The sequence below is a fragment of the Chaetomium strumarium genome (assembly GCF_033439665.1).
Source record: "Chaetomium strumarium strain CBS 333.67 chromosome Unknown B0T15scaffold_6, whole genome shotgun sequence".
In the NCBI taxonomy this organism is placed as follows: domain Eukaryota; kingdom Fungi; phylum Ascomycota; class Sordariomycetes; order Sordariales; family Chaetomiaceae; genus Chaetomium; species Chaetomium strumarium.
In genome coordinates this window covers 2,883,734-2,907,255 of record NW_026944434.1, presented here as the reverse complement: position 1 = coordinate 2,907,255, position 23,522 = coordinate 2,883,734, and the positions used below count along the sequence as shown (strand labels likewise).

The window sequence follows — 23,522 nt, the reverse complement described above, 5'->3', positions numbered from 1 at the left end:
AACTTCCAACAACAAAGACCGGACCGTCCATTCCCGGCGAGGGTTCGGTATACTAAGCCACCAGGTGGCGGCTTCTACCAGTTCTCGGGAGTTCCCGTGGTTATCCGCCGCCGCTAGTTACCTTAACCTTACTAAACTTTCTTTCCGAATCGGATCCATGCAACCGAGGGGGGCGAGGGGTAGGCAGGGTTCATACACTGCAGTGTGCAGTGATACTGTGATACAACCCTCTCAAGCTTATTTTTACGTAAAGGGGCTTATAACCGGGGTGCAGTAATCCTCCGGTGCTACCACGCAGTGGATTATATGTGGTAGAAGCTGACAATACCAACCGGACGTTGTATTCCAACCCTTCCGGATGCCGCACCGTTGCGGACCCTTACAGTACATACAGTAGGTGATACAGGGTGCTGCCAAAGCACCCAGGCGGAACTCCGCCTTACCGGACTATGGAAGGTTTCATTTCCGCTCATCGGGCAGATCGATCTGGGCCAGCCCCCGACGTGACACTCGCCCGTCTTCCACAATCCATCACGGGAAGCCAATGAAAGATTGCTGTCGAACTGCGTGGTCTATGTAACGGCCCGCACGTTGCGAGTTGCACACGGAGCCCCAGATTCTGCAATCTACGAATTACGTAAAATAAAGACTGTGGATGTACGGTACCTCTTGGAAGTTACTGACTCTGTTTGCGTCTTGCAGGCGGTAATTGTTCGGGATGTCCAAAGGCCGGCGGTGGACCCGGAACGTCTGCGAAGATCCGTCAGGAACCGCTGCAGAATGCAAGCAATTAGCTTAGTAGTTCTATATAGTTGGTCTGGTGTATGGAACACTGGAGTAAGTGGATAGGATGGGATTCCTTGCCGCAACTGTTAGGCACCAAGATGCGAAGGTTGGAATACCGCGGGAATCTCAGCTCTCCTGGACACTATTAGTAACAGTAATCCAGCTACGTAGAAGCAGAGTCTGGTATTGGACTCTGGTTAGCAAAGCCCAATTCCGAATTCCGTAATATTTGATGCTGGTATAGGAGGTAGGCTATGTGTCACCGCTGTCAGCAGACCGTGTAAGAAAGGCGTACGCATGAGGTGCGTCTTATATTGCACATATGTACATTAGGCTTGGGTCGTCACACAAGCCCTACATCAGCTGATGTTTCTTTGCAAAGTATATGCTGCAGACAGCAGGGGTGCTCGTCGGGGTCCCAACAATACACATCCGACGACTACCACAATGCACTACCCGATAAGGTACTTTCGACGAGCATACGCTGCGGCTGATCGGGTTCCCGGCCGCGTCATCCAGCCTAATCAACACGCTGACTATGGTTGACCACTGGGCCCATGCGCGATCCGTATAGGTCCTCAAAGCTAGCGTCGATGGAATAGATCCAGAGGATGACCAGGTGACCTCTCCTTCCCCATCCGGCTGCCTGGTGGGCCCCAAGGACGAGGGAGAACTTAGACGTGAGAGTACCGTGACGACCAACAACGCGAGGCGTGTGTAACCATTCGGTCCATTCTCGACGTGCCATCGAATACATACACCCCAAGACTATGCCACGCCTTTCCAGCTTACTGAGACCCGCGTCCACACGGCTGCGGACCGCAATCAACCGGGTTGTTTGTATCATTGCAGCGCTGATGACATGCTTGGCTCTTGGACTTCCGAGAATGGGTTCTGGAAGCAGGAGGTGGCGGTCGAGTGCGAAGGTGCCTTAAAATTTGTCTCACTCTTGAGCAACCTGGGCCATGGTATATAGGCGGGCCCTGACAATCCACCGAAAGATGTGTCTTTCTCAATGTTGACTTCACCCACTCTAGATTCCTCCTTCTTGGCGAAGACCTCGGAGCATCAACCATTTATCCTCCGAAACAATGAAGTTTCTTGTCACTACGAATCTCCCTTCCTTCCGTGCAGGGTCAAAGCCACCCTCGTACATCCATTTCAGCGACGTCAGCTCCGACCTCTCCATCCCATTGACCAGTCCTCTGACGGTGGATGTGTGGATATGCAATGGCGACGAAGTGACCGGTTACCTCATGGACCGGTGGCTCAGCCAAGCATCCCAGATTCCCAAATCCATGCTGGTCCAAGACGTGGCCAGCATCCCACGCTTGCTGCAATATGCCAGGGGCCGTGTAGCTGAGATTGCCCCGTTTCCCAAGAGAGAACCTGGCATCTCAGATCAAGGATGGGAGGAAACGATCCTACGAGACGCAGAAATGCTCTATGCCCGCGCCCGCGCCAAGGCCGGATCGGGTCGGGCAACCGTCAACGGAACGAAGCGCCATGCCGACAAGACAACTGTTGTGCTCGTTGGCGCTGGCATCCTGAACCTGATGACCGCCCAGCTCCTAGTTGACCGTGGCTACCACGTACGCGTCGTGGATCAAGGTCCAGACCCTCGTTCCACCCAACCCGGCGACTGGATGTCCCTTGGCGTCACGAGCGGCGGCCACAACGCCCGCATGTTCACCAACACCGAGGCAGATAACTACAACGAGCAACATAGCGAGCTCTACCAGGACATGCAGTCAATCTTCCGGAAATCCGTCCGTGACGGCGGTTGGAGTGTGAAGAACCCCAAGGAGCTTTCTCCCGCCGAGCATGCCTGGGTGGAGGCCTTCGAGAGAGTTCCGCCCTGGATGGCCGCGACTTTCAAGAAGAACATTCACCAGGTGAACCGCGAGGCCGGGAAGCTCTGGAGGGAGCTCATGCGCAGCGCTCCTCGGCTGTTTGAAGACACGGGATTCCATGACGACATCATACGGCTATACGTGGAGTCAACGGCCTTGGATAAGTCGGTTGAGCTTCACAAGAACCTCGGTGCTCTTCTGGAGGCCCCTTCTCCCCAAGAATTCCTCAACGCGCATCCCCGATTCCGCCCTGCAGCCGATTCGGACCATCTCGCGGGTGGACTTGTCGTGGATGGGTTTACCGTCAACGTGCACCTCTTCGTGGCCAAACTGATCAATCACATCACCGCTTCGGGCGGAGAATTCGTCTGGGAGTGCGAAGTGCAGAGCATCCAGCAGAACCCCAACGGCGAAGTGACCGCGCTGAAGTCCCGGAAAGGGAAGTTGGAAGCCGACCACTACGTGGTGAGCCCCGGCACGACGGGCAGCGCACTGCTGCATGGAACAGCCAGCGAGAACCTCGTGCAGGGCGTCCTCGGGATATGGCTGCAGATCCCCAACGTGGAGCCGCAGCTGCGGAATTCCATGAAGATCCATCGGCGCGGCCACAAGGTGGAAGATATCAACGTCACCGTGGCCAAGGACCAGCAAACCGGCGAAGACATCCTGATCTTCGGAGGCGGGTACGGCTACGTCGGTCTCGACCATCCTGCGCACGATAGCCCGGAGCTCACGGCTCTGTACGAGGAGTTGGAGGAAGTGGCACGGATCTACTTCCCGCAGGGATATGCCGCCGCGAAGGAACGCGGGCCCGAAGCCATGTACCCAGGTGGGCATCGCAAATACTGCGTCCGCCCTTTCACGCCCACAGGGCTAGGCCTGTTCGAGAAGATTCCCACCGCAAGCGGCGGCCAGCTGATCATCACCGGCGGCAACAACACGGGCGGCTTTGCGCAAGCCCCGGCGATTGCGCGTGCGGTGCTGCGATCCTTCCTCGGCGAGCACGACCCGATCCATGTGCTCTTCCACCCGGACCGCGGCAAGCTCCCACCCGCGGCGACCTACCGGTCCCGGACGCCGAGTCCCTCGCCCATCCTCGGCAACGGCAGATCCCAGCAGCAATCCCCGCTCAAGCTCCTCCTGCTCTGCTCCGACGGGCCGAACCACCGCTACCTCCGCTACCGCCTCGACCAGGCCTTCCCAGGCTACCGCTGCATCGTAGAACCCGACGCAGGCCAGATCCGACACCTCGTGTCCAAGGGCCGCACCCTGGACGCCTACTGGCAGCGCTACCACGGCCTTCGGCGACAGCTACTCGGCCACTCCCGCCAGCGCAGCGCCTACTTCGACAAGCTCATCCCGGCGGGCCACGTTTCCCCCGCGCCAGATCTGGTCGTCGACACAGTCAACTGCGCAGCCGTCTGGAACGCCGTCGAGCAATGGCAGCCCGAGATCACCATCGTGTCCGGGACCAAGCTGATCGGCAAGAAGCTGATTGCGCGCGGCGGGCTGATGATCAACCTGCACACGGGCCACCTGCCCGAGTACAAGGGCAACCACTGCATCTTCTTTGCGCTGCACGACGGCCGCGTGGACAAGGTGGCGGCGACGCTGCATCAGCTGACGGCCGCGCTGGACGGCGGGGACGTGCTGGACCGGGTGTTCCCCCTCGTCGAGCCCCGTGATAGCGAGGAGACGCTGTATACCAAGTGCTTGGAGATGTCGATTGACCGCGTCGTGGAGCATGTCGGTAGGTTTGCGAAGGGGGAGAAGCTTGAGTTCGTGCCCCAGCGAGGCGAGGGTAAGATGTTTCGTCATTCGGACCGCACGCCGGGGAAGGAGTTGTGGTTGTGGTGGCAGTTGAATGTTGGCGGCTTGCTGAAGAATAAGGCTGGCAGTGGCAAGGAGGAGGTGGAGGAGTCTGACTGAGGCGAAGGGAGGTTGAAAAAGACGGAGAGGTTGTGACCATCTGTTACTATTGAATATTGGCCCTCATTTGAAACTCAACCTTCAGAGAAGGATCACCTTGCTCGACTGCTAGGAGGCATACTATGCAAGCAGATACGGCTAGACATGAGAAACTGAAAAGTGATGCCAGCTGCGTCACTCTTGTGTTTGACAGCTGGAATAGTTTCAATCAGCAAGGCCGTGATTGAAAACTACTAGTAATGGCCACAACTAAATGAACAATTCATACCAAGGTTTGAGATCGAGGTACTGCACTCGGCATGGTCCCGGCTCCCGTTTGGACATGCTCAAGAGAGTTGGGAGTAGCAAAGCCCCGAGATCATAATTCGCTTGTACTGCCACTGATCTCGAGAGATAACGGCAGAGAGAATCTCGGCGACAGATTGAAATTGGGAGTTGTCGTCGTCCTGCAAGGGCTACACAGTGAAGCAAACTCCGCACTGTTGACTATCACCTAAGATGGAAGGGGCAATGACATGCGATCCGCACAGTGCGAATGCCAATCGCCCGGGTGAATGCCCTAGGTGTGTGAGGGCTACATACCTGCTAGTTACTCGTAATACCTCACACCTATCGAGAAGGTGGCACAATCATGGGTGATGATTTAATCGTTTAGAGTAAGGCATCTGGGCACGGGTATATCAAGCCAATGCCAGCCTGCACGAGCCCCGTTCAGAACTTCACCTTTTCATCCAACTTTCAACCGAGTTTCATCTCCAATCCAGCGGTTCGAGGTTACCCACAATGCTTACGTAAGTACCTCTCCACTTTGGCACTGCAGACTAGGGTTCGGAATGAAGATTACAAATTGTGCAATTTCATCCAGATCGTGCAATTTACCCTTGCCACAAACGGCTGGCAATATTACAGCAAAGTAGGCCTGCAGGGTAGATTTGGACATCCCAGAGATTTCATTAGTTCAAAGACCCTAACGCCCACCAAATTTTGTATGGAGAGGTAAGTTATAAAGCTATAATAAAGGCCTGGTAATATAGTATGTAGTGTTGAGAATAGTGTTGTATGTTATAAGTGAGGTTTTGCTGTTCAGCTGGAAGAAGCTACGCCTAAGTTGGAAGGGCAGAATGTTAGCCGCCTTCCTAATTAGGCTTGGCTGCCATGCCAAGGTAATTCAATTACCGCCCAAATCGGCTATTTCCTGTTACCGACTTTCCTTCGCAAGTACGAAACCCTACTGCAGACTGCCCCGCGAAGACCCACGGGCAAGGCCTCCCCGCAACACGCTTCATCAAGTTATCAACCTCCAAGTTGACCCAGCAATCGCATCGCTTGGACCATATATACCGACCACCCTCATTTGTTCCTGCCGACACCACCAAATAACTTCTAGTGCTTACCTATATACGTAGATTTACATTCACACCTGCATCCACCATTCACACAGCAATGATGGACCACGAGCAATTCGGCGGCCGCACCGACGACGATCTCTTCTCTGACGACATCGAGCCCGTGGAGGAAGTCATCACCCTCTCGGTACCAGACCAAGCGCCCAGTCATGGCGTATCTCCGGAACCAGAAGCGGCACCGGCCGCGCCACAGCCTGCCCCGACCACAGCACACCAGCCGCCCAAATCCCTAGCCCAATCCCGACACGCCCCGAGCCCACGGCCGGACAAAGCACCTCGCCCGCCCCGAAACAACAACAAGAAGTCGAAGCCCTCCTCGGACCACCCACCAAGCGAGCCGGCCTCAGCATCGGAATCGCGCGCCGGCGACCCCAGCGACGCAGCAACCAAGAAGCCGCCGCCCAACGCCCCGCGCGAGCCGTCGTCGACGCGCAACGCCACTGCCACCACCGCCGCCACCACCGCCACCACCGCGCGGCTCAACTCGGGCGCCAACCCGCGGACGAAGCTAACCGAGGAGGAGCTCGCGGCGCGGATGGAGAAGATGCGCCTGCTGGCGGCCGAGAAGACGCGGCGCTTCGAGGAGGCGCAACGCGACGAGAGCGAGCACGCGGCCGCGCTCGCCAAGGGACTGGAAGAGGCGCGCCGACGCAAGGCCCAGGAGGCCGAGCGGCGCAAGGCGGCCGAGGAGGAGAGGCGCAAGCTGGAGGAGGAGCGGGCCCGGAACCGGGAGCGCAAGCTCAAGGCCATGGGCGCCAAGGAGGGCGGGTGGGATATTGGGAAGGAAGGCCCACAGGACGACGATGGCGGGAGGGGGGCCTTCAGAGGGGCGCATGGCGGGGTTAGAGGGACGAGGGCCTCGCGTGGGGGGTTGGGCGGCAGTCGGTTTGCCGTACCAGGGGAAGGCGTCGAGCTGGATGATGGCGGCCTGCCGGGCGGCGGGAGAGGTAATGGCCGGGGGCGCGGCGGGAGAGGGAGAGGGGGCCGCGGCGGCAGTCGTCCGCTATTCGACGCGCACGGCGACGGCGACGGTGACGGCGACCGAGCGCGTGCTTCGCGGAGCCGCGGCCGGGGCCAGGATGCCGGTCCCGCGCCGGCGCCGGTGCCGCAAAAGAAGGCGGACCTCAGGCCCGAGGACTTCCCCGCTCTGCCCTCGTCGACCGCCGCACCGAGGGAAGCCAAGGCCACGTGGGCTGCGAAGCCGCCCGCCATTGCCGACTTCCCCCTCGCCTCCCCGGTGGGCAAGTGGGATGAAGAGGTGGCGGCGATGGATGCCAGCCAGTCGACGTCATAGGCTGACGCGACTGTGTTGGCGGGGTGGCTGCCGAGGCGGCGGGGGATTTAGATTGTTGTAATATACGGGTCATATAGGGACCACCTTTTCGAGGGATACTAGCTTGAGTGAAGCTGTACCCTCCAATCTATCGTTCCCTTGCTACTGCGGACACTGCTTGTTGTTCTCTCAACAGGAACACCATACTTTTTGGACGCGCCATGTTTAATGAATATAAGAATCAGGCAAGTATTGCATCCAGAGGCGTATTGGTGGAACCGGCTTATTATAGCATATGGCATCAACCCGGGTGGCAGAGCGGGTAAAGTTGAGTACACACGCTCTATATCCAAATAACGCAGCAATCCGAACCGAGATATCCCACCGTTGACCTCTTCACGCACATGAACGCCAGACGCCATACCAATGCAAAGCCCACAGTGGAGGTTTGGTGACTACCACCCACGCCTCCCGCCCCTCGATCCACGGTAACCCCCACCACTCCTCGGGCCCCTCGGCCCCTTGCCCCATCCCCCGTCATTGTAACCCCCTCCCGGGCCCGTAGGCACACCGCCCATATCCTCATCCCCGCCACCGCCCATCGGCATCGGTGCCCGCTGCCGGCCCCTCATCTCCTTGGGGAACGCATCATACGCCTTGCGCATCTGCGCGAAGCCCAAGTGCATCTTGCCGAAGAAGTGATCCGCCAGTCGCCGGTCGTTATCGAGGCGGCTCAGGTAGGCGCCACATACATCGCACACCTGCAACTTCTGGTGCCCAGATGGGCCAGATGTCTCCGACAGCGCCTTCAGCTCCTTCTCCCGCTCCGCCTTTGCCGCCTGCGCGTGCCGCACCTTGTAGTACTCGTCGTACGCCCGGCTGACCTCGCCCATCTCGGCTAGGATCTCGACTTCGAGTAGACCGTTGGCGATGGTGGAGCCGAGGTCCGAGATGGTCTTCAGGAGAGCGTTGGTTTGGCGGACTTCGTCGGGCGTCTTTTCGAGCCGGCGCTGGAGTGTGTCGATGTTGCGATTGCATGCATCGATGCGGTTCTGCAAATCTCGCATGTAGTCATATTCGAAGCCATACTTTTTCTTCTCCGCCTCTGGCAGGGCCTCGTACTCGGCTTTGAGCGCCTCCGAGTGCACCCGCGGACACGCGCCCAAGTCGGCCTTGGTATTGGTGAAGAGGTCGTGCGGACAGGTGCCGACGAGGTAGGAGCGGCAGACTTTGGGGTCGGTCAGGGGAAGCTGTGCGGTGCGGGAGGCCATGCCGCCGCCCATGAGCTGCTCTGTGAAAGGGACAATCAGTTTAGCACTGTGGACAGTGAAAGCAGGACGTAGCCACTGCTAACTTACCGAGCAGCTTTCTTTGCTCGGCCGCCATGGTGCTGGCTGTAACGCGCTGTTTCGTATGTGCTGATATGGGCTGAAGGCGCGTCTAATAATGCCCGGTTCCTGTGTGGGTGACAGGCAGGTGGATGAGACGTTTAGCTTTGGGAATCTCGAGGTTGAAAAGAAAGTTGTCAGCCGTGCTGCAAGGCTGAAAACGCGAAAAGGAATGGAGTTGGGGAAGTGGGGCTATGGTGGGACCCAAATTGGCCCCTTGCTCGGTTCTGCAACCCCTGCTGCTCTTGGTGGCCCGGTGTCATCTTCGTGACAGGCATCCCGCGGCTGCCAAGACACCCGAGTTCTGTCAGGTTAAATCGACACTCTTTGCTCTCGCGGTTTCATGCGCCAATGGCCAGGCCGTGGTGAGCAAGATGCGTCAATTCTTTCCCTTCCTTTGGCTTTCTTTACTCTCCTTATGTGCATTTCCCCAGGCCGCATCCGCCACCGATTACCATGAACAGCTGGTGTTGAGGCCGCTGCCTCAATCGGCTCTGCTAGCGAGCTTCAACTTTCGCTCCAACACTACCGTCTCCGAATTCGAGAAGGGAAACTTCAGATTCTTTCCTCGGTCGCTCGGCCAGATTTTGCAACACGCCGGTACGCGCGAGTTGCATCTGAGGTTCAGTCTGGGAAGATGGGATGCCGAGAGCTGGGGCGCTAGGCCATGGCAGGGAGCGCGCGAGGGCGGGACAGGCGTTGAGCTGTGGGCATGGCTCGAGGCTGATACAGACGATGAGTAAGATTCTTCGATCTCTCTGTATGATATGCCCTTATGCAACATCCCAGCGCTAACTGCCTGGGACGCAGGGCCGACCGCAAATGGCTGACCCTTACGAATGCCTTATCCGGCCTCTTTTGCGCCTCTCTCAACTTCATCGACGGCACCCGGACGACGAGACCTGTCATGTCGTTCCAGCCCGAAGGCGACCATCCCAGCGATGCGAATCTGCAACTGCTATACGGCGTGCTGCCGCACGAGGTGGTCTGCACCGAGAATCTGACCCCCTTTTTGAAGCTCTTGCCATGCAAGGGAAAGGCCGGCGTTGCGACCCTATTGGATGGTCACAAGCTGTTTGATGCATCCTGGCAGACCATGGCCATTGATATCCGGCCGGTATGCCCGCCAAATGGAGGCTGTGCTCTTCAAATTGAGCAGACCATCGACATGGTGCTCGATATTGATCGGTCCAAACGACCGCGAGGTACGAACCATTCCGCGGTTGCTCGTTGTGCCGTCATGCTCACGATCTCTTAGATAACCCGATCCCCAGACCTGCGCCGTCCCACGAACTGCCATGCGACACCTCGAAACCGTACCACGCCCACGACACGTGCTTCCCTGCGGATCACACTGCCAACCGGGACTGGACCCTCTCCCAAATCTTTGGCAAGACTCTGAAGGGCACCTGCCCCCTGACAGACCCCGCTGTCCCGCCAGTCTGTCTCCATGTCCCGGACAATCGTAGCGTCTTCGTATCCGAAGGCGTGCGCGAGAAGAAGAATCCCGACCAACTCTCTCGCTGCTTCGAGATCCCTCCGTCAGCCGACTTTGAGATGATCCTGCCTCCCCCAAATGACGGAGGCCTATCCCCCTCGGTTCAGGTTGTACCCCCCGAAACTCCCCTACTCTACGCCGAGCGCAGTTTTACGGGCCACGGCCAAGAACGTGGCGGTGTCCGGACCATCCTCCGTAACCCATCACCCGACACCGAGGTGGAATTCATCTACATGGAAACCCTGCCCTGGTTCATGCGCATCTACCTGCATACCATGGAAGCCCGCATTGCGGGCCACTCCCAGCCGGATAAGTCGCTCGTCAAGCAGGTGTATTACCGACCGGCGCTCGACCGCGCGCGCGGCACGCAGCTCGAGGTGCGCATGCGCGTGCCGCCGGCGTCGACCGTCTTTCTCACGTACGACTTTGAGAAGTCCATCCTGCGGTATACCGAGTACCCGCCAGACGCGAACCGCGGGTTCGACGTTGCGGCGGCGGTTATCACCGTTTTGGATCCGAAGACCACGGGGAGCAACTCGAGCAGCATCGAGGGTGACCGGGCCAAAGCAGCGTATTACCTCCGGACGACGTCCCTACTCTGCAGCTTGCCGACGCCTGATTTCAGTATGCCGTACAACGTCATCATCTTCACCTCGACGGCGATTGCGCTGGCGTTTGGCGGGATGTTTAATATACTCGTAAGACGGTTTGTGGCGGCTGATGAGGGGCCCGAGGTTGGGTTGGGCGTGGTGATTGGGGGGTTGAAGGGGCGACTACTGGGTCTCGTGAAGAGTGTCAAGCGTAAGAGGTAGTGGGCTGTAAGTTATAAAGGCTCAGATGATGTCGAATATAGAAGGTCAAATACTTCGCATTGGAGTCACATGCCTGCTATCCTCGTCATGTTGGCTGCGTGTGCGGGAAGTGAGTTCTTAGAGTAAGGTATTCTTGCGTGTGGTTGTCCCTCAGCGGCCGAAACACATACCGTGGTAATTGAGGGGTTGGGATAACTGTCAGGCTAATCCTCGAGCCTGGATACGAGTTCCATTATCTAGGTGTTAGTTGACACCTATCGAACAGCTTCAATGCACGGTTACGGGCCTAGTGTACAAACCCTCCTAAGAGAAACACCTAGGAAACAGCTATTCCAGACACCTATAGAGCGCAATGCCTGCCTTGACGTAGCTTACAGATAGCTTCTTGAAGGTCTCTGGTTACATTACATTAAGTGACATGGCATTGGAACATCTGCTCGGCTTATTGCCTGAACTTTAGATGTGGTCTTGGCCAGTTCCAATCTAGTTCAGACCTCGCTGCTATAATTACTACAACTACCTTAGATATCATTGCGTTTCTCCTTGCCCACGAAGCATGCTCAACGGCTACGCCGCACTCAATGAGGTGATATGGAGTACCACATCAAGATAGCACCTATTGCTTACCGAGCAAGCCACACCGGGGTCAATCTTGAAGATCCCTTGGGAGCCAATGGCAAATTCCGGCTCGCTGCCCACCTGGACGCGCAGCTTACCGCTGGAGAGCGTGCAGATGCGGGTCTTAGTGCTATCGGCAGGGAACTGCTCCACGCGGCCAGAAGGGATGGTGGTTGCCACGAAGGTTGCGTTGGAGGTGACTTGGACTGTCTGGTTGGCGGTGAGGTAGGCGGAGGAGAACGCCAGCGCTAGAAAGTCATCAGTACGGTAGCAACAGAACGCTGACAGGTTAGGGGAAATCATACGCTCGTCAGCTACGTTGATCCGCCGGTCGGCAATCTCCCAGCTCTCCATGTGCAGATCAGCTTCGGTGGGCGGGTCAGTCTTCCATGCGGCAGCAGAACGTCTTCCAAGGACTGATCGTCTCGGCCTTGACCTAGGAGCCGGATCGGCCATGCTTTCACCCCTTGAATCCGCGTCGTCATCGTCATGCACTAGCGAGAGCCGCGTAGACCGCCTGCGGCCGAAAATGTCCTCGCCCGGCTCCTCAAAAGTATCGTGGGGCGCGTGTGCTGCATAACGATCCTCAGAGGCGGTGAGAAGGAGAGAGGTATACCTCCTGAGGCTGCATTGGTTATCCCGCTTGCGGAATAGGCAGTTCGCACATGCGCGCGCGGAGGTGGTTAATAGGCCGTAAACATTTTTCGCTGCATCTACTGAAAGGCCGACGCAGCTGTGAAGCGGATCAGGATGGCGCCGACATTCGCTGCAGCGTTTGGGGTTCTCTTCTCCGACAATTTGGATGATCATGGCGGCGTATTGTTTGGGAGTGAGCGCACTCGGCGGTGTGAAACGGGCCAAATTCAGGTCCCGCAGCTTGGATTGCCGGAGGAGTAACTCCAGGCCTGACGGTGCGGAGGAAGGGAGTCGGAAGCCAACTCGAGAGCGAATGTAGCTCCACAGGCGATCTGCATCGCCGGAGATGGCAGTGGAGGAGCCGGTGATGACAGATGCACTCTCGTCAGCGCTTGAGGGCCCGGCTGGGGATTGCACAACCAAGCGCTTCTGCCGCGCAGCGTTGCAGCCTTCGGCGCTCCATACTGGAAACTGAGGCTCTGGTATAGGACCCTCGCTCGGATCTAGTGGTTTCCTGGAAACAACACGGGGAGCGATATCGGAGGCTGAGTAGCCGACGACTGAGAAAGTCCCATCGCCGTTGTCGTTCAAAGTGCAGCTTTTATGAGTTATCTAACGACAGGCGATTGGTATCAGCTTAATCACACTAGCTGTGGTATAGTGTAACACCAACTCACCTGAAAATGGTAGCCTAGACTCCTCTTTGATTTGCAAGCAAGCCTGCATGATCGAATGGGACAAACCCACTGGCGATCTGAATAGGTATCGTCAAGCTTGTAGCCTACCGGTATCAAGGCGCCGGCCATATGTACCAGCTGGCCTGATTCACCCGCCCACCAGTGATCATACAGCCGGCCATCTGTTGCGGTCTCCAAGCCAATATCGGAAACAACATCAAGGGCGTCGCGATCGGGAGCGATGTGGTCAACCTTCCTTGGAAGAGAACCCTCAGAGGCATCACCCTTGACTGCCTCGACCCAGAGCACCGTTTTTTTGCGATAGACCGGCTGCTTGGGCTTTCCAATCGGTTCGGAATCCATGGGATTCCGCGAGATGATGCCAGGCGGAGAGCGACCACCCTTCTCCCGCAAGACACAAAGCGTCCCATCCAGGTTATCGTTTAATTCGCAGCCACGGTGCTTATGCTTGGGCATCGTCAGCACACGCCGCTGTCTCCACAGAACCAGACTAACTCATTATACCTTGAAGTGATGTCCGAGATCATGCAGAGCCTTGAATAACCAACGGCACGATCGAACGGGGCAGATCCAAGGGCGCGATGGTATGGTGGTATCCTGCTTGTATCCGTCGGGTATCAGTGCACCCATCGCCCGAACGAGACGGCCAGATCCATCTGTAGCGGGACAATCAGAACATCGGCCATGCTCCATGGCTGGAAATTGGGACTCACCAGCAAACATGTCGTATGGCCTATCCGGGTTTGCCATCTTGAGAAGCCGGCTTGGGGCTGTCGGGGACAATGACAGCTGAGGTACGTCCGTTGCAGCGCCGCTTGCAGTAACGGACTCGTCGTCGGTCACTGTATAATCGCTCTCCTCAGAGTCTGCCTTCTTTAGCAAGGCTGATGATCGGCGTGGGCCTCCCCTCTGCGTTACTGTCACCGGACCTGTCGCCTTCACAGTCCCTGTTGTATGAATGCTGGGTTCAACCATTGGGGACTCTACCAAAGTCATGGTGCGCTTAGACACGACAATAGGCGGCTTGGCCCATCCGCCCATATTCTTTCCATAGCTCTTAGTGGGATCACAATAGGTGCCGAGGTCAGTGAGCGTACCGTCAAGGTTATCGTTGAAGCGAGTGGCGCGATGAGTGTTCTACGTAACGTTAGCACAATGCCTGTGAAGAGTCGAAACCGTATTCCAGCTCACACAAAAGTGTTTTCCCAGTCCGACTAAAGAAGAAAGCAATTTCCTGCATGACCTGACCGGGCACACCCAAGGGAAGACCGGATCACCTGACTGCTGATACCCCGGTGGCAGCAGACCGCCAGCAGTTGAATGGTGCTGTCCGGATTCATCTGCACGGCTTGGTTAGCGGGAACTGCAGGAATCTGCAGGGTGAAGTCATGTGGTAGTCGGAAACGTCGGACGCACCTATCCAGTGCTTATACGGCTGAGCGTCAAGCGCCGAGTCGAAGATATTCTGCACATCAGTCGGGATGGATGAGGGTATCTCTGTGGTGGTATTGTTTGAGTTGTTTTGCAGGAGGGTCTGGTCACTTAATCCAGTGGTCTTCATCTTCCCCGTTGCGGGGGTGCTTTCGGGTGGGCTGAATGATTGCTCCGAGCTCTGCAATTGTTAGGTTCAACAATTTGGACCAGAGCAAGAAAGCCTAAGCCATGTATAAGTATACTCACCCTTCCGTCACGAGAACCAGCTTTCGATGGCTCTCGTCTTTGCGCGGCACCGGAAGCATCCACGCTCCCCTCCGATTGAGTTACGATAATGTCTTGTTGGCTCGGTGTCACCGTGGGAGGATTCAATTCTGAAAATTTTGTCCCCTCTGTTGGTGCTCTTTCCATTTGTGACAGGAGTTTCGAGGTCGGGCCGTTACCATAACCCGCGCTCGGAATTCCGGGGGTTGGTACGGGTGACACTGGGAAGGAAGGAGAAGGTGTGCCGCGGTTGCCGTTCAAAGTTTGCAAACCCTGGAGACCAGGAGTAAGCGAAAAAGGGAGGGGACCACTATGGCCCGTCCTTTTCATTTTGAAAACCGGGCGAGGTCGTGTCTCATGCGATGCGGCTGAGTCGGAAGCACTACTAGTGCCCTGCTGAGCCTGAGACAGGTCCTTGGAAGCCACATTCTGATTGATCGCTGTGGTCGGGCCCGGCGAGGCCGGCGACTGTGTAGAAGGTTGAATAGTCGGAGTAACGGTTGTGTCCATCATGAATGCGGTATTGGAGCCCTTCTCTCTTCTCGAGCTCTTTTCTCTGGAGCGTAGTACCGCCGATATCACTCTGCGACGCGATATCTCAAGGGCGAGGTGCGAAACACGCGACATGCAGCATGCTGTGGGGCGTGCACTATGGTCTGTGCCCGGTTCTAGATCCCAACCTTAAATGGACGTCAATGCTGATGGACCACTTGACAGCAGGCAACACAATGATTATCTCAACACTCAAGGGGGAATGACATCTAATCACACTCTATGACTTAATGCCGCACTCATCAAGGATAAGTCCGCTACGTCAGAAGTCTGCTTCGGTGCTAGGATGATGAGGATGATGTATACCCAGGCCAACCTAACCCCATCTGCGGCATGTGTCTCTGTGCCACTGTAGCATTGCGGGCCGTATGGAGCCGCACACTTGCCGGTCCTATCGTATCGTATCACACACCTAGCACATTTGCTTCCAACCCGGCCTTTTTCTTGATCAAGCTACGAGTTCCCTCTTGTGCATAGAGTATTTGTCAACACTCTGTCCAGCCAGCCGTCTTCTACCTCCCGCCTTGAGCCACCGAGAGAAAGTAGATCCACACAGCACTCGAACCATGGCAGGCTGTCCCGTCCGAAAGGCACAGGTCATCCACGCGCCGTCCCGTCCGGTCATTACTGGCCGGAGATCAGTCTTCCTCGCAGGTACCACCAGCCGAACAGCGGGGTCGGACTGGCGAGAGACCCTCGCCGACGCTATGTCCCACCTACCCGTGACAATCTTCAATCCGCTCCGACCCGACTGGGATAGCTCTTGGAGGGAGGATCCGACCTTCACCCCGTTTCGAGAGCAGGTGATATGGGAACTCGACATGCAGGAGCAAGCCGATCTGATCGTCGTGTATTTTGGCCCAGCGACCGATGCCCCAGTCAGTCTGCTGGAGCTGGGCCTATGTGCACGCGCAGGCAAGGCCATTGTTTCGTGCCATCCGAAATACAGAAAGCGTGGAAATGTACAGATAGTGTGTCAGAGATTCGGGATACAGTTCCTAGATGATGAGAAGGATTTTGGGTCGGCGGTTGTGGAGAGACTCAAGGGTCTGCTAGGGCATACGGACGCAGGGCGGTGAATGGCCACTGGCCTTCAGGAAAAGAGGAGGGCTAGACATGCGCAATTCTGGCCATTTCTATTGTTGCAGCACCGGGGGGTTACAGGGCCGCTAGGATATGTGTTCGGCATCGCGCTGCATCGTCGTTTTCGGGGGAGAGGGAACGGGCAACGCGCAACTGGTTGAGCGCACTGCGTTAAATGGAGGCCGTAGCTCGTTCCGTTGTGGGTCGTCTGTCTTGCTGGACTGTGAATTGATAGCGTGCTTGACAATCAACAATGGCGAGTTCTATGCCGCCATGTCAAATTGAGGAAGCTTGACAGTTGCCAATGCTCACGGAGAACGGGACCATACGCCAACGAGAAGCCGTCGAGGAGGCGTGAACCGGGATCCCTTTATGGTCATGGCTTGGCAGGCTTGGCGAGCTTGGTCCACCACGCACGCCATCGGTGGGGAACGAGGGCCCCGCTCGGGCCGCTCCTCCAACAATGGCCGGAACCAACCGTAGATTTTGACTCATCCCAAACTGCCACGCTGACCTTTTAATAGGTCGCCTAGGACGCTTTAAGATCCCTGCCAACGGCTGAATGCGCTCACTTACTGGAATCAGGACTCTCTTCTTCCATTCTTTCCGACCATTTTCCACAGCACCCCGGATTTCGCGGGCATTTTCAATGGCGCCCATCACAGTCCACAACTCGCTGAAGCCCGGCACGCCTGTGCCCTTCGTACCGAGGGAGGAAGGCAAAGTCTCTTGGTACGCTTGCGGGCCTACAACTTACGATTTGAGCCATCTGGGTCATGCTCGTAACTATGTCTCAACCGACATCATCCGCCGTATCCTAATGCACCACTTTGGCTTCAAGGTGAAGTTTGTGGTGAGTGGGTTTATGTGAGCACTCAAACGGAGACAAGGGTTGACCGCAAGACAGATGAACTACACAGATGTGGATGACAAGGTTAGCTTTGACAACTATGGGCGCCGTCGCTGATGGCGAGCTGACCCCATGTAGATCATCATCAAAGCACGCAGAAAGCGACTGCTCGAGCTCGAAAAGGAGAAGCTCTACACACCGGATCAAATACGACAGCTCGTTTTCAAGGCTTTCCAGGCTTATGCCAGTAGCAACCTTCCTCTCTTAACCGGAGCAGGTCAATCGGCGCTAGATGAGCACAACTACCATGAAAGGAGAGACGCTGCGTACGGCAGCGTCCTCGCTGGCGGCACACTCTCAGGGGAGGGCAAACCTGGTGACGCTGAGGCGAAGCTCAAGATGCACCTCAGCAACACGGACTCAGCGGCAAAGTCTCTGAGAGATGGATCCGGATTTGACGGCGCCGAAGAGGTTCTCCTTCCGTATCTTGACTCCCTATACAAGGAGACAATCGACACTAGCGACCAGACCATATTCACAGATCTCACGAAGGCAATGGAGAAAGCTTTCAACGACGACATGGAAGCTTTGAATGTGCTCCCTCCAGATGCTGTGACTCGGGTCACGGAGTACGTCCCGCAGATTGTGGCCTTCGTTCAGCAGATCGTGGACAAGGGGTTTGCATATGAGGCCAATGGTTCCGTCTACTTCGATATTGCGGCATTTGAGAGAGCAGGTAACACGTACGCTCGACTACGGCCCGAGAGCAAAAACGACCAGGCATTGCAGGAGGAGGGCGAGGGGTCCCTGTCCAAAAGCTTAGAGGGGAAGAAGCGGTCCGGAGACTTTGCCTTGTTCGTTTCTCCCTGCCTCACGGTTCGTTGGGGGAAGACTCTCTAATCTGAGGACATCACAGGTGGAAACGGTCGAAGCCTGGTGAGCCGTACTGGCCTAGTCCTTGGGGCGCTGGTCGCCCCGGTTGGCACATTGAATGCTCGGTCATGGCTTCAGACAAGCTCGGTGAACAGATGGACATCCACTCTGGTGGTATTGATTTGGCTTTCCCCCACCACGACAACGAGTTGGCTCAGAGCGAGGCATACTTCCACCAATCCGGCAAAGGCGAACACACCTGGGTCAAGTATTTCCTGGTAAGGTTCACCGCGCTCAGCTTGCTAGACTAACAACTCACTGATACCTGGCACAGCACATGGGACACCTCTCAATCGCAGGTATGTCTAGCAAGTGGCAATAATAGGTTAAAGTTGACACCGGTTGTAGGGAGCAAGATGTCGAAGAGTCTCAAAAACTTCCAGACAATACAAGATGCCCTCGCGACGACATACACCGCTCGCAACATGCGCATTGTGTTTCTGATGGGCCGCTGGAATGACGGAGTCGAGATCTCACAGGACATGAGGAAGCAGGCGGACAACTGGGAAAGCACGATTGATGTAGGTCCCCAGCCGGGCGACGGCTCGATTGTTGCTAATGAAGACAGAACTTCTTCACCAACATCAAGGCGAAATTGGCGGAGGCTGGGTCAACCGCAGATGGAATCAAAGATCTGTCTCTGGATGACACCAAGGCCAAGGGCCTGATCGACGAGCTCGAGCAGGCCAAGAAGGATTTAGACGCGGCCCTCCGGAACTCTTTCGATACACCCGGCGCCATGCAGATTATTCTTCGGCTCGTTAGGGACGCCAACATTTACATGAACGACAAGTCTACTGAGCCGAGTTTACATGCTCTCGAGTCAGTTGCTCGGTGGGTTACCAAGATCGTAGGCATTTTCGGTCTTGATGCCGCCGCTGGGCCCCCATATGATGGCCTTGGATGGTCGTCTGCAGATGCCGCCTCCACTGCCAACCTCGAACCCCTGACCGCCGTGAAGCCTTACGCGGCGGCATATGAGAAGGTCAAAGCCGATATCGAGGCATTGAACCTGTCCGAACCGTCAATTCGCAGCCTGCTCCAGCAACAGACACCAGAGACCGAGTTTGTCGAGCTCGAGAAGAGCGGAGAACGGGACCTGGAAAAGCTGGCTCTTCCCTATCTTCGCGCAACCTCCCGCCTGCGTGACGAGCTACGCGCGATTCTGTCGGGCCTCGATACCAACGCGAAGCAGGCAGTCCTTGCGCTAAGTGATCGGATCCGCGATTATGACCTCACCGATTTGGGCGTCCAGCTTGACGACCAGACAGACAAGCCCAGTCTCATCAAGTTTGTACCAGCCTCTAAACTGATTGCTGCACGCGAAGAGAAGGCCGCCTTGCTAGCTGAGAAGGCTAGGTTGAAGGAAGAAGGTATGTGATCCATGTTGAGATTCGAGAGAACTGTCGTTGACGGAACTCAAAACAGCACGGAAAGCCAGAGAGAAGGCAGAGGAAGAGAAGTGGGCGAAGGCCAAAGTCCCTCCGCATGAGATGTTCAAGGGCGATGGGAAGTATCAGGCATGGGATGCCGAGGGTCTACCGACCAAGTTGGCGGACGGCAGCGAAGTGCCCAAGAGCCAGGTGAAGAAGCTGAAGAAGGAGTGGGAGAAGCAAAAGAAGCTGCACGAGGAGTACCTGGCGAAGTTCGGCACGACCGCCTAACGGGTGGCTTATTATGGACTCACTAGCCGGAAGTCTCCCACGTGCTCCTCGGACGTTCGTTAGTGCGGCTAGTCTGGTCCAAAGTCTCTTCTGGCCAAGATGGAAAAGATGAAAGTGTTTGAGCTGGTATAGCATCCCTCTTTAGATGGTGAAGAACGTACAAAGCAGACTTCATAGATGGATTGATTTATTAACGAACGCTTTGAATTTAAGCTTCAGCCTGGAACGAGCACTGCATCTCCTATTGCCCGTATCCCTGTCCGTATGGACTTCCACCGAGCGCGGGGGGCAGGGGCCCTTCAATACACTAGCCTCGGTTACCAGGCAGAGCAGTCGTGTGTCGTCGGCCATCTGGTTCACCGACATTCTAATGGCACTGAGTGGACGACTGATATCTCGCGATCCTATTTAGAGACATACGATATCCGTGGGTTGAAACACCTCTTGGATGGAAAGGAGACTGCAATTGACGCCAGCTAAATCCCGCGTTTATTAGGCACCCAAATAACTGCCCAGATCCTGTGCTCGTCGGCCGCGTTCGCTGCAGCAGGAGATCGACCGGCGCTAATGCAGGCGCATCGTTGCATCACCCCCCTAACCGAATCTGTGGATTCGCCTCAAACAGGCAGGTCTCCCCCGGATGAGCCTCGATAGAGCGGCGCAGCACCGGAAAGGTCCTCCTGTGAGCCACGCATTGGGCGGGGCCGTCGCTTGCAATTTTGAAATGCTCTGGCGAACAAGCGCGCGTTGGCGACAGGCCACGAGGAGGGAGGGTTGCACCGGAGCTTTGGTGCCGCAACCCACGTACCCACCGTCATAATGAAGGACCTGGCTTTGCTTTCCATCCTTCCCGAACCCCCGCACGCAATAACGTTAGCTCCGGGGGGTTCGGGGATTTCAAGTTTTTGTGGTGTAGTGTAAACGCTTATCGGGGGCGTCACGATGTGTCTCCCCTCCGTCCGTCTAGGAGGTCGGTTTTGAACTTTCAATTCTCAATTGCTGCCCCCCAGGGGAATTGACAGCTCGCTTCCCCTCGCATGCGCGACCCGGACGCGGAGCGCGACGAGCGACAACCATGGCAAAGAGGAGCAAGAAGCCGCCAGCGCGGGTGTACCACGATGGCCTGATCCCGACCAATGGCGACCCGAGTATGCAGAGCTATCCTGAAGTCGTACCCGACGACCACGACACGAGCAAGCACGAGAAGAGCTACCCGGAGGTCGCGCCCACGCAGCCAGAGCCCGCCCCGTTGACTCCTCCCACCACAGGGACCACACAGGTCTCAACCTCGGCCCTCTCGCCGCTATCGGCGCCCCCGCTCGTGCCGCCGCTGCCGCTACCGCGCAGGTCCGGCGTCCACTCGCTCCGCGAAGCGTGGAGCGAGGTCGACGAGCCCGAAGGCTCGCTCCCGCCCGAGGACCGCGTACCGCTGTGGAAGAGGCCGATCTTTTGGGTGATCGTGATCGCGTTGGCAATCATTATCGTGCTGGCGGGGATTCTGGGAGGCGTCGCGTCCGGGTCGATCAGAACGGCGTTGGGTGATCCAAGGTACATAAAAGCTCACCAACCCTCCGGTCCCTCCCTCTGTTTGTCACCGTTGCAGATGCTAACCACCACCCACCCATCCAACAGCACCTCCGCACAAGCCATTCCACCCGTGCCCGACCCGACTTGTCCCGGCTCCAACAACCTCAACTACACATCCGCGCAGAAAGTCTTCCGCATCCAATGCAACGCGGAGTACCCCAACGGGGATGGCACTCTCGGGTTGCAGAACGCGAGCACGATCGATAGCCTCGCCGGCTGCCTGGACGCGTGCGCGAAAGAGGCGGAGTGCGTGGGCGCCGTCTTTCGGCCGGGGACCTCGGCGCAGTGTTGGCTGAAGCAGTACCTCGGGGTTGTCAAGACGGGGCAGGAGGGGGCGCAAAGCGGGGTTCTGTGGCAATAACTAACCATGCACTGTGCGTGATTTCTATTTTTTCTTCTGTGTGGATTGGTGGAGGTGTTGGGAGTTGGTGGTCTTTTTGTGTGGATTTGTTGCGGTTGGTTGGATACCTGGGCGATCGACGTTGGTGAGCAGTTGCATTTTACTGCAGACTGCCCTGCTTGTGGTTTGCTTCTCTTCTGTTGGCGGGCCGAAGGCGAAGTTGTCCTCGGTTTCGAAAGCCCTGTCCCAAAAAGGGGGTTGTGTCTGATTTGTATTGTACACTTCAAGTTGCCCACATTAACGTTTGCCGCTAGCTTGGTGGCCCTGTGTATATTGCGCTTCTCTGGCGACCGGTTATGTTGTATTGACGTTCAACATTACGCTTGACGTGGGATTGTTTGTTCCATTTCATGTCTCATCGCCCTCCCCGAATCGACACGAGCTAGGCCGCCATGGCGATGGGTATTCCCTTCTCCGAACTACCTTATTTCTTTGCTCCACGGCAGTCAAGTGATAACATCATGACTGTGTTGGCCTCCCAAAATCCTTGAGCTGTTGCTCCACTTTCATCATCTCCTCAACCTCCGAAAACAGCAGTTCTTCCGCCTCTTTTGACAATGACTGCACCGGCAGCCTAGGGATCCCTCCGTACCCGTGAAACTTGCTTAATATCGCCTTGAACCCCGGAATTGCCCTCTTCGTCAATGCCCAGTCGGCCAGCGCGAGCCGCTGCTGCTTGATCCTCGCCTCCTCCCACTTCCCCTCCATGAACAAGTCATACACCTCGACACAGGCGCGTGGAAACACATTCGCGGCACCCACAATGCCGCCATGCCCACCGACCGCAAGCGCGGGCGTTATGGCGTCGGCCACGCCCGAGAAACACCTATACTCCGCTCTCCCCGCAGCGCCATTCACGGCCGCCGCCACCCTCGCCAGCTTCCCAATGTTCCCACACGTGAACTTCGTCCCGACAATATTCGGATGCTGCGCCAGCCTGACGAGCATATCCGAGTCCAGGTCCAGCCCCGCCACCGCCCCCGGGTAGTTGTATATCACGACCGGCACGCTGCTCCGGTCCGCCACCGCCACGAAGTAGTTCTCGATCGCCGCCGCGTCCATCGCCCAGCGGAAGAAGCTCGGCACCAGCAACAGCACGGCCGCCGCGCCGGCCTGGCGCGCGTCCTCGATCAGCGCGAGCGTGCCCTGCAGCGACTGGTCGGACGCGCCCGCCATGACGGGGAGGTGGGCGAAGCCGGCGGCGTCGAGGGCGGCGCGGGTCGTCCGCGTGACTTGGGCGCGCTCGGGCGCGGTCAGGTGGACGGCCTCGCCGTTGGAGCCGTTCGTCACGAGGCCGGCTACGCCCGCGCGCGCGAGGCGCACGGCGTGGAGGGCGATGGTCTCGAGGTCGAGGGAGGTGGTGTCGGCGTCATAATCGTGGAAGAAGACTTGGGTTGGCGCCCAGATGCCCTCGGGAAGGGAGGGAGGCGGGGTCGGTTGGGGCATGTTGGGTGTTGTTGTGTCGGAGGCTGAGAGGGACTGGACACCGGTTGAGAGAGGGTGATGCTAAAGGTGAAAAGGGCTTCGAACCAAAAGTCTTGTTCACGGGTTTGAAGGGGATGCGACGAGAGTCAAGATCATCTTTCTCCGCAAGCGGCCGCGTGACGGGCCATCCTTCTTCCTATACGCCGGCATCGCTGCCGCGGTATCGTACAGCCAGCGCCTGTCATCTTGCCTTATTGCTCGTGATTCGAGAGGTGGCACCAGTGGCGCGCTCTGTGACTTGATGCGCGAGATTGGTGTGAAGCCAATATCATGTCGTTGTGTCGTCGGGGAAAGACGGCACAAGTGGGAGCAGTGGGGAAGAGCGTCCGCAAGGGCGGGGTGTTGGTGTTGGTGTGGGGGCCGGGGCGGCAAG

At 57.1% G+C, this 23,522-nt stretch overlaps 9 protein-coding genes across 9 annotated transcripts; 6 read left to right on the top strand and 3 right to left on the bottom strand.

Moving 5' to 3' along the window:
- Positions 1-1,877: 1,877 nt before the first annotated feature.
- On the top strand, positions 1,878-4,827 carry B0T15DRAFT_421163 (FAD dependent oxidoreductase-domain-containing protein; the record flags this gene model as incomplete). Its single annotated transcript, XM_062865552.1, has 2 exons — positions 1,878-3,890; positions 3,951-4,827. The coding sequence occupies 2 exons, from the start codon at positions 1,878-1,880 to the stop codon at positions 4,566-4,568; spliced, it is 2,631 nt and encodes an 876-aa protein (XP_062719484.1). The 3' UTR covers positions 4,569-4,827.
- A 968-nt stretch (positions 4,828-5,795) lies between these two features.
- On the top strand, positions 5,796-7,759 carry B0T15DRAFT_569193 (uncharacterized protein). Its single transcript, XM_062870797.1, has one exon. The coding sequence runs from the start codon at positions 6,012-6,014 to the stop codon at positions 7,266-7,268; it is 1,257 nt and encodes a 418-aa protein (XP_062719483.1). The 5' UTR covers positions 5,796-6,011; the 3' UTR covers positions 7,269-7,759.
- On the bottom strand, positions 7,477-8,731 carry B0T15DRAFT_282427 (uncharacterized protein). The gene is made up of 2 exons (XM_062863600.1): positions 8,606-8,731; positions 7,477-8,538 (listed from the first exon to the last, which is right to left on the bottom strand). The coding sequence occupies exons 1-2, from the start codon at positions 8,631-8,633 to the stop codon at positions 7,703-7,705; spliced, it is 864 nt and encodes a 287-aa protein (XP_062719482.1). The 5' UTR covers positions 8,634-8,731; the 3' UTR covers positions 7,477-7,702.
- Positions 8,732-9,009: 278 nt separating this feature from the next.
- Positions 9,010-11,154, top strand: B0T15DRAFT_560887 (GPI transamidase component PIG-T; the record flags this gene model as incomplete). Its single annotated transcript, XM_062870544.1, has 3 exons — positions 9,010-9,374; positions 9,446-9,840; positions 9,894-11,154. The coding sequence occupies 3 exons, from the start codon at positions 9,010-9,012 to the stop codon at positions 10,943-10,945; spliced, it is 1,812 nt and encodes a 603-aa protein (XP_062719481.1). The 3' UTR covers positions 10,946-11,154.
- A 358-nt stretch (positions 11,155-11,512) lies between these two features.
- On the bottom strand, positions 11,513-13,872 carry B0T15DRAFT_487041 (uncharacterized protein; the record flags this gene model as incomplete). The annotated part of the gene is made up of 5 exons (XM_062866406.1): positions 11,513-11,811; positions 11,869-12,811; positions 12,877-13,344; positions 13,402-13,553; positions 13,611-13,872. 5 exons carry the CDS (start codon positions 13,870-13,872, stop codon positions 11,513-11,515), a joined length of 2,124 nt encoding a protein of 707 aa, XP_062719480.1.
- A 1,452-nt stretch (positions 13,873-15,324) lies between these two features.
- On the top strand, positions 15,325-16,554 carry B0T15DRAFT_540999 (uncharacterized protein). The gene has a single exon (XM_062869824.1). It carries the CDS (start codon positions 15,714-15,716, stop codon positions 16,224-16,226), a length of 513 nt encoding a protein of 170 aa, XP_062719479.1. The 5' UTR covers positions 15,325-15,713; the 3' UTR covers positions 16,227-16,554.
- Positions 16,555-16,879: 325 nt separating this feature from the next.
- B0T15DRAFT_560871 (tRNA synthetases class I (C) catalytic domain-containing protein) lies at positions 16,880-20,100 on the top strand (the record flags this gene model as incomplete). Its single annotated transcript, XM_062870543.1, has 8 exons — positions 16,880-17,083; positions 17,138-17,164; positions 17,219-17,934; positions 17,997-18,231; positions 18,288-18,312; positions 18,362-18,534; positions 18,582-19,386; positions 19,442-20,100. 8 exons carry the CDS (start codon positions 16,880-16,882, stop codon positions 19,675-19,677), a joined length of 2,421 nt encoding a protein of 806 aa, XP_062719478.1. The 3' UTR covers positions 19,678-20,100.
- Positions 20,101-20,637: 537 nt separating this feature from the next.
- B0T15DRAFT_282356 (uncharacterized protein) lies at positions 20,638-22,014 on the top strand. Its single transcript, XM_062863599.1, has 3 exons — positions 20,638-21,225; positions 21,310-21,638; positions 21,919-22,014. Exons 1-2 carry the CDS (start codon positions 20,753-20,755, stop codon positions 21,623-21,625), a joined length of 789 nt encoding a protein of 262 aa, XP_062719477.1. The 5' UTR covers positions 20,638-20,752; the 3' UTR covers positions 21,626-21,638; positions 21,919-22,014.
- On the bottom strand, positions 21,875-23,225 carry B0T15DRAFT_282351 (uncharacterized protein). Its single transcript, XM_062863598.1, has one exon. The coding sequence runs from the start codon at positions 23,108-23,110 to the stop codon at positions 22,124-22,126; it is 987 nt and encodes a 328-aa protein (XP_062719476.1). The 5' UTR covers positions 23,111-23,225; the 3' UTR covers positions 21,875-22,123.
- Between the last annotated feature and the right edge of the window lie 297 nt (positions 23,226-23,522).

Coding starts and splice junctions, on each gene's coding strand:
- B0T15DRAFT_540999 (XM_062869824.1), top strand. CDS start 15,714: ATGGCAGGCTGTCCCGTCCGAAAGGCACAGGTCATCCACGCGCCGTCC.
- B0T15DRAFT_282427 (XM_062863600.1), bottom strand. CDS start 8,633: ATGGCGGCCGAGCAAAGAAAGCTGCTCG. Junction 8,539..8,605: donor CGAGCAAAGAAAGCTGCTCG/GTAAGTTAGCAG, acceptor TCCCTTTCACAG/AGCAGCTCATGGGCGGCGGC.
- B0T15DRAFT_282351 (XM_062863598.1), bottom strand. CDS start 23,110: ATGCCCCAACCGACCCCGCCTCCCTCCCTTCCCGAGGGCATCTGGGCG.
- B0T15DRAFT_282356 (XM_062863599.1), top strand. CDS start 20,753: ATGGCAAAGAGGAGCAAGAAGCCGCCAGCGCGGGTGTACCACGATGGC. Junction 21,226..21,309: donor ACGGCGTTGGGTGATCCAAG/GTACATAAAAGC, acceptor CCCATCCAACAG/CACCTCCGCACAAGCCATTC.
- B0T15DRAFT_569193 (XM_062870797.1), top strand. CDS start 6,012: ATGATGGACCACGAGCAATTCGGCGGCCGCACCGACGACGATCTCTTC.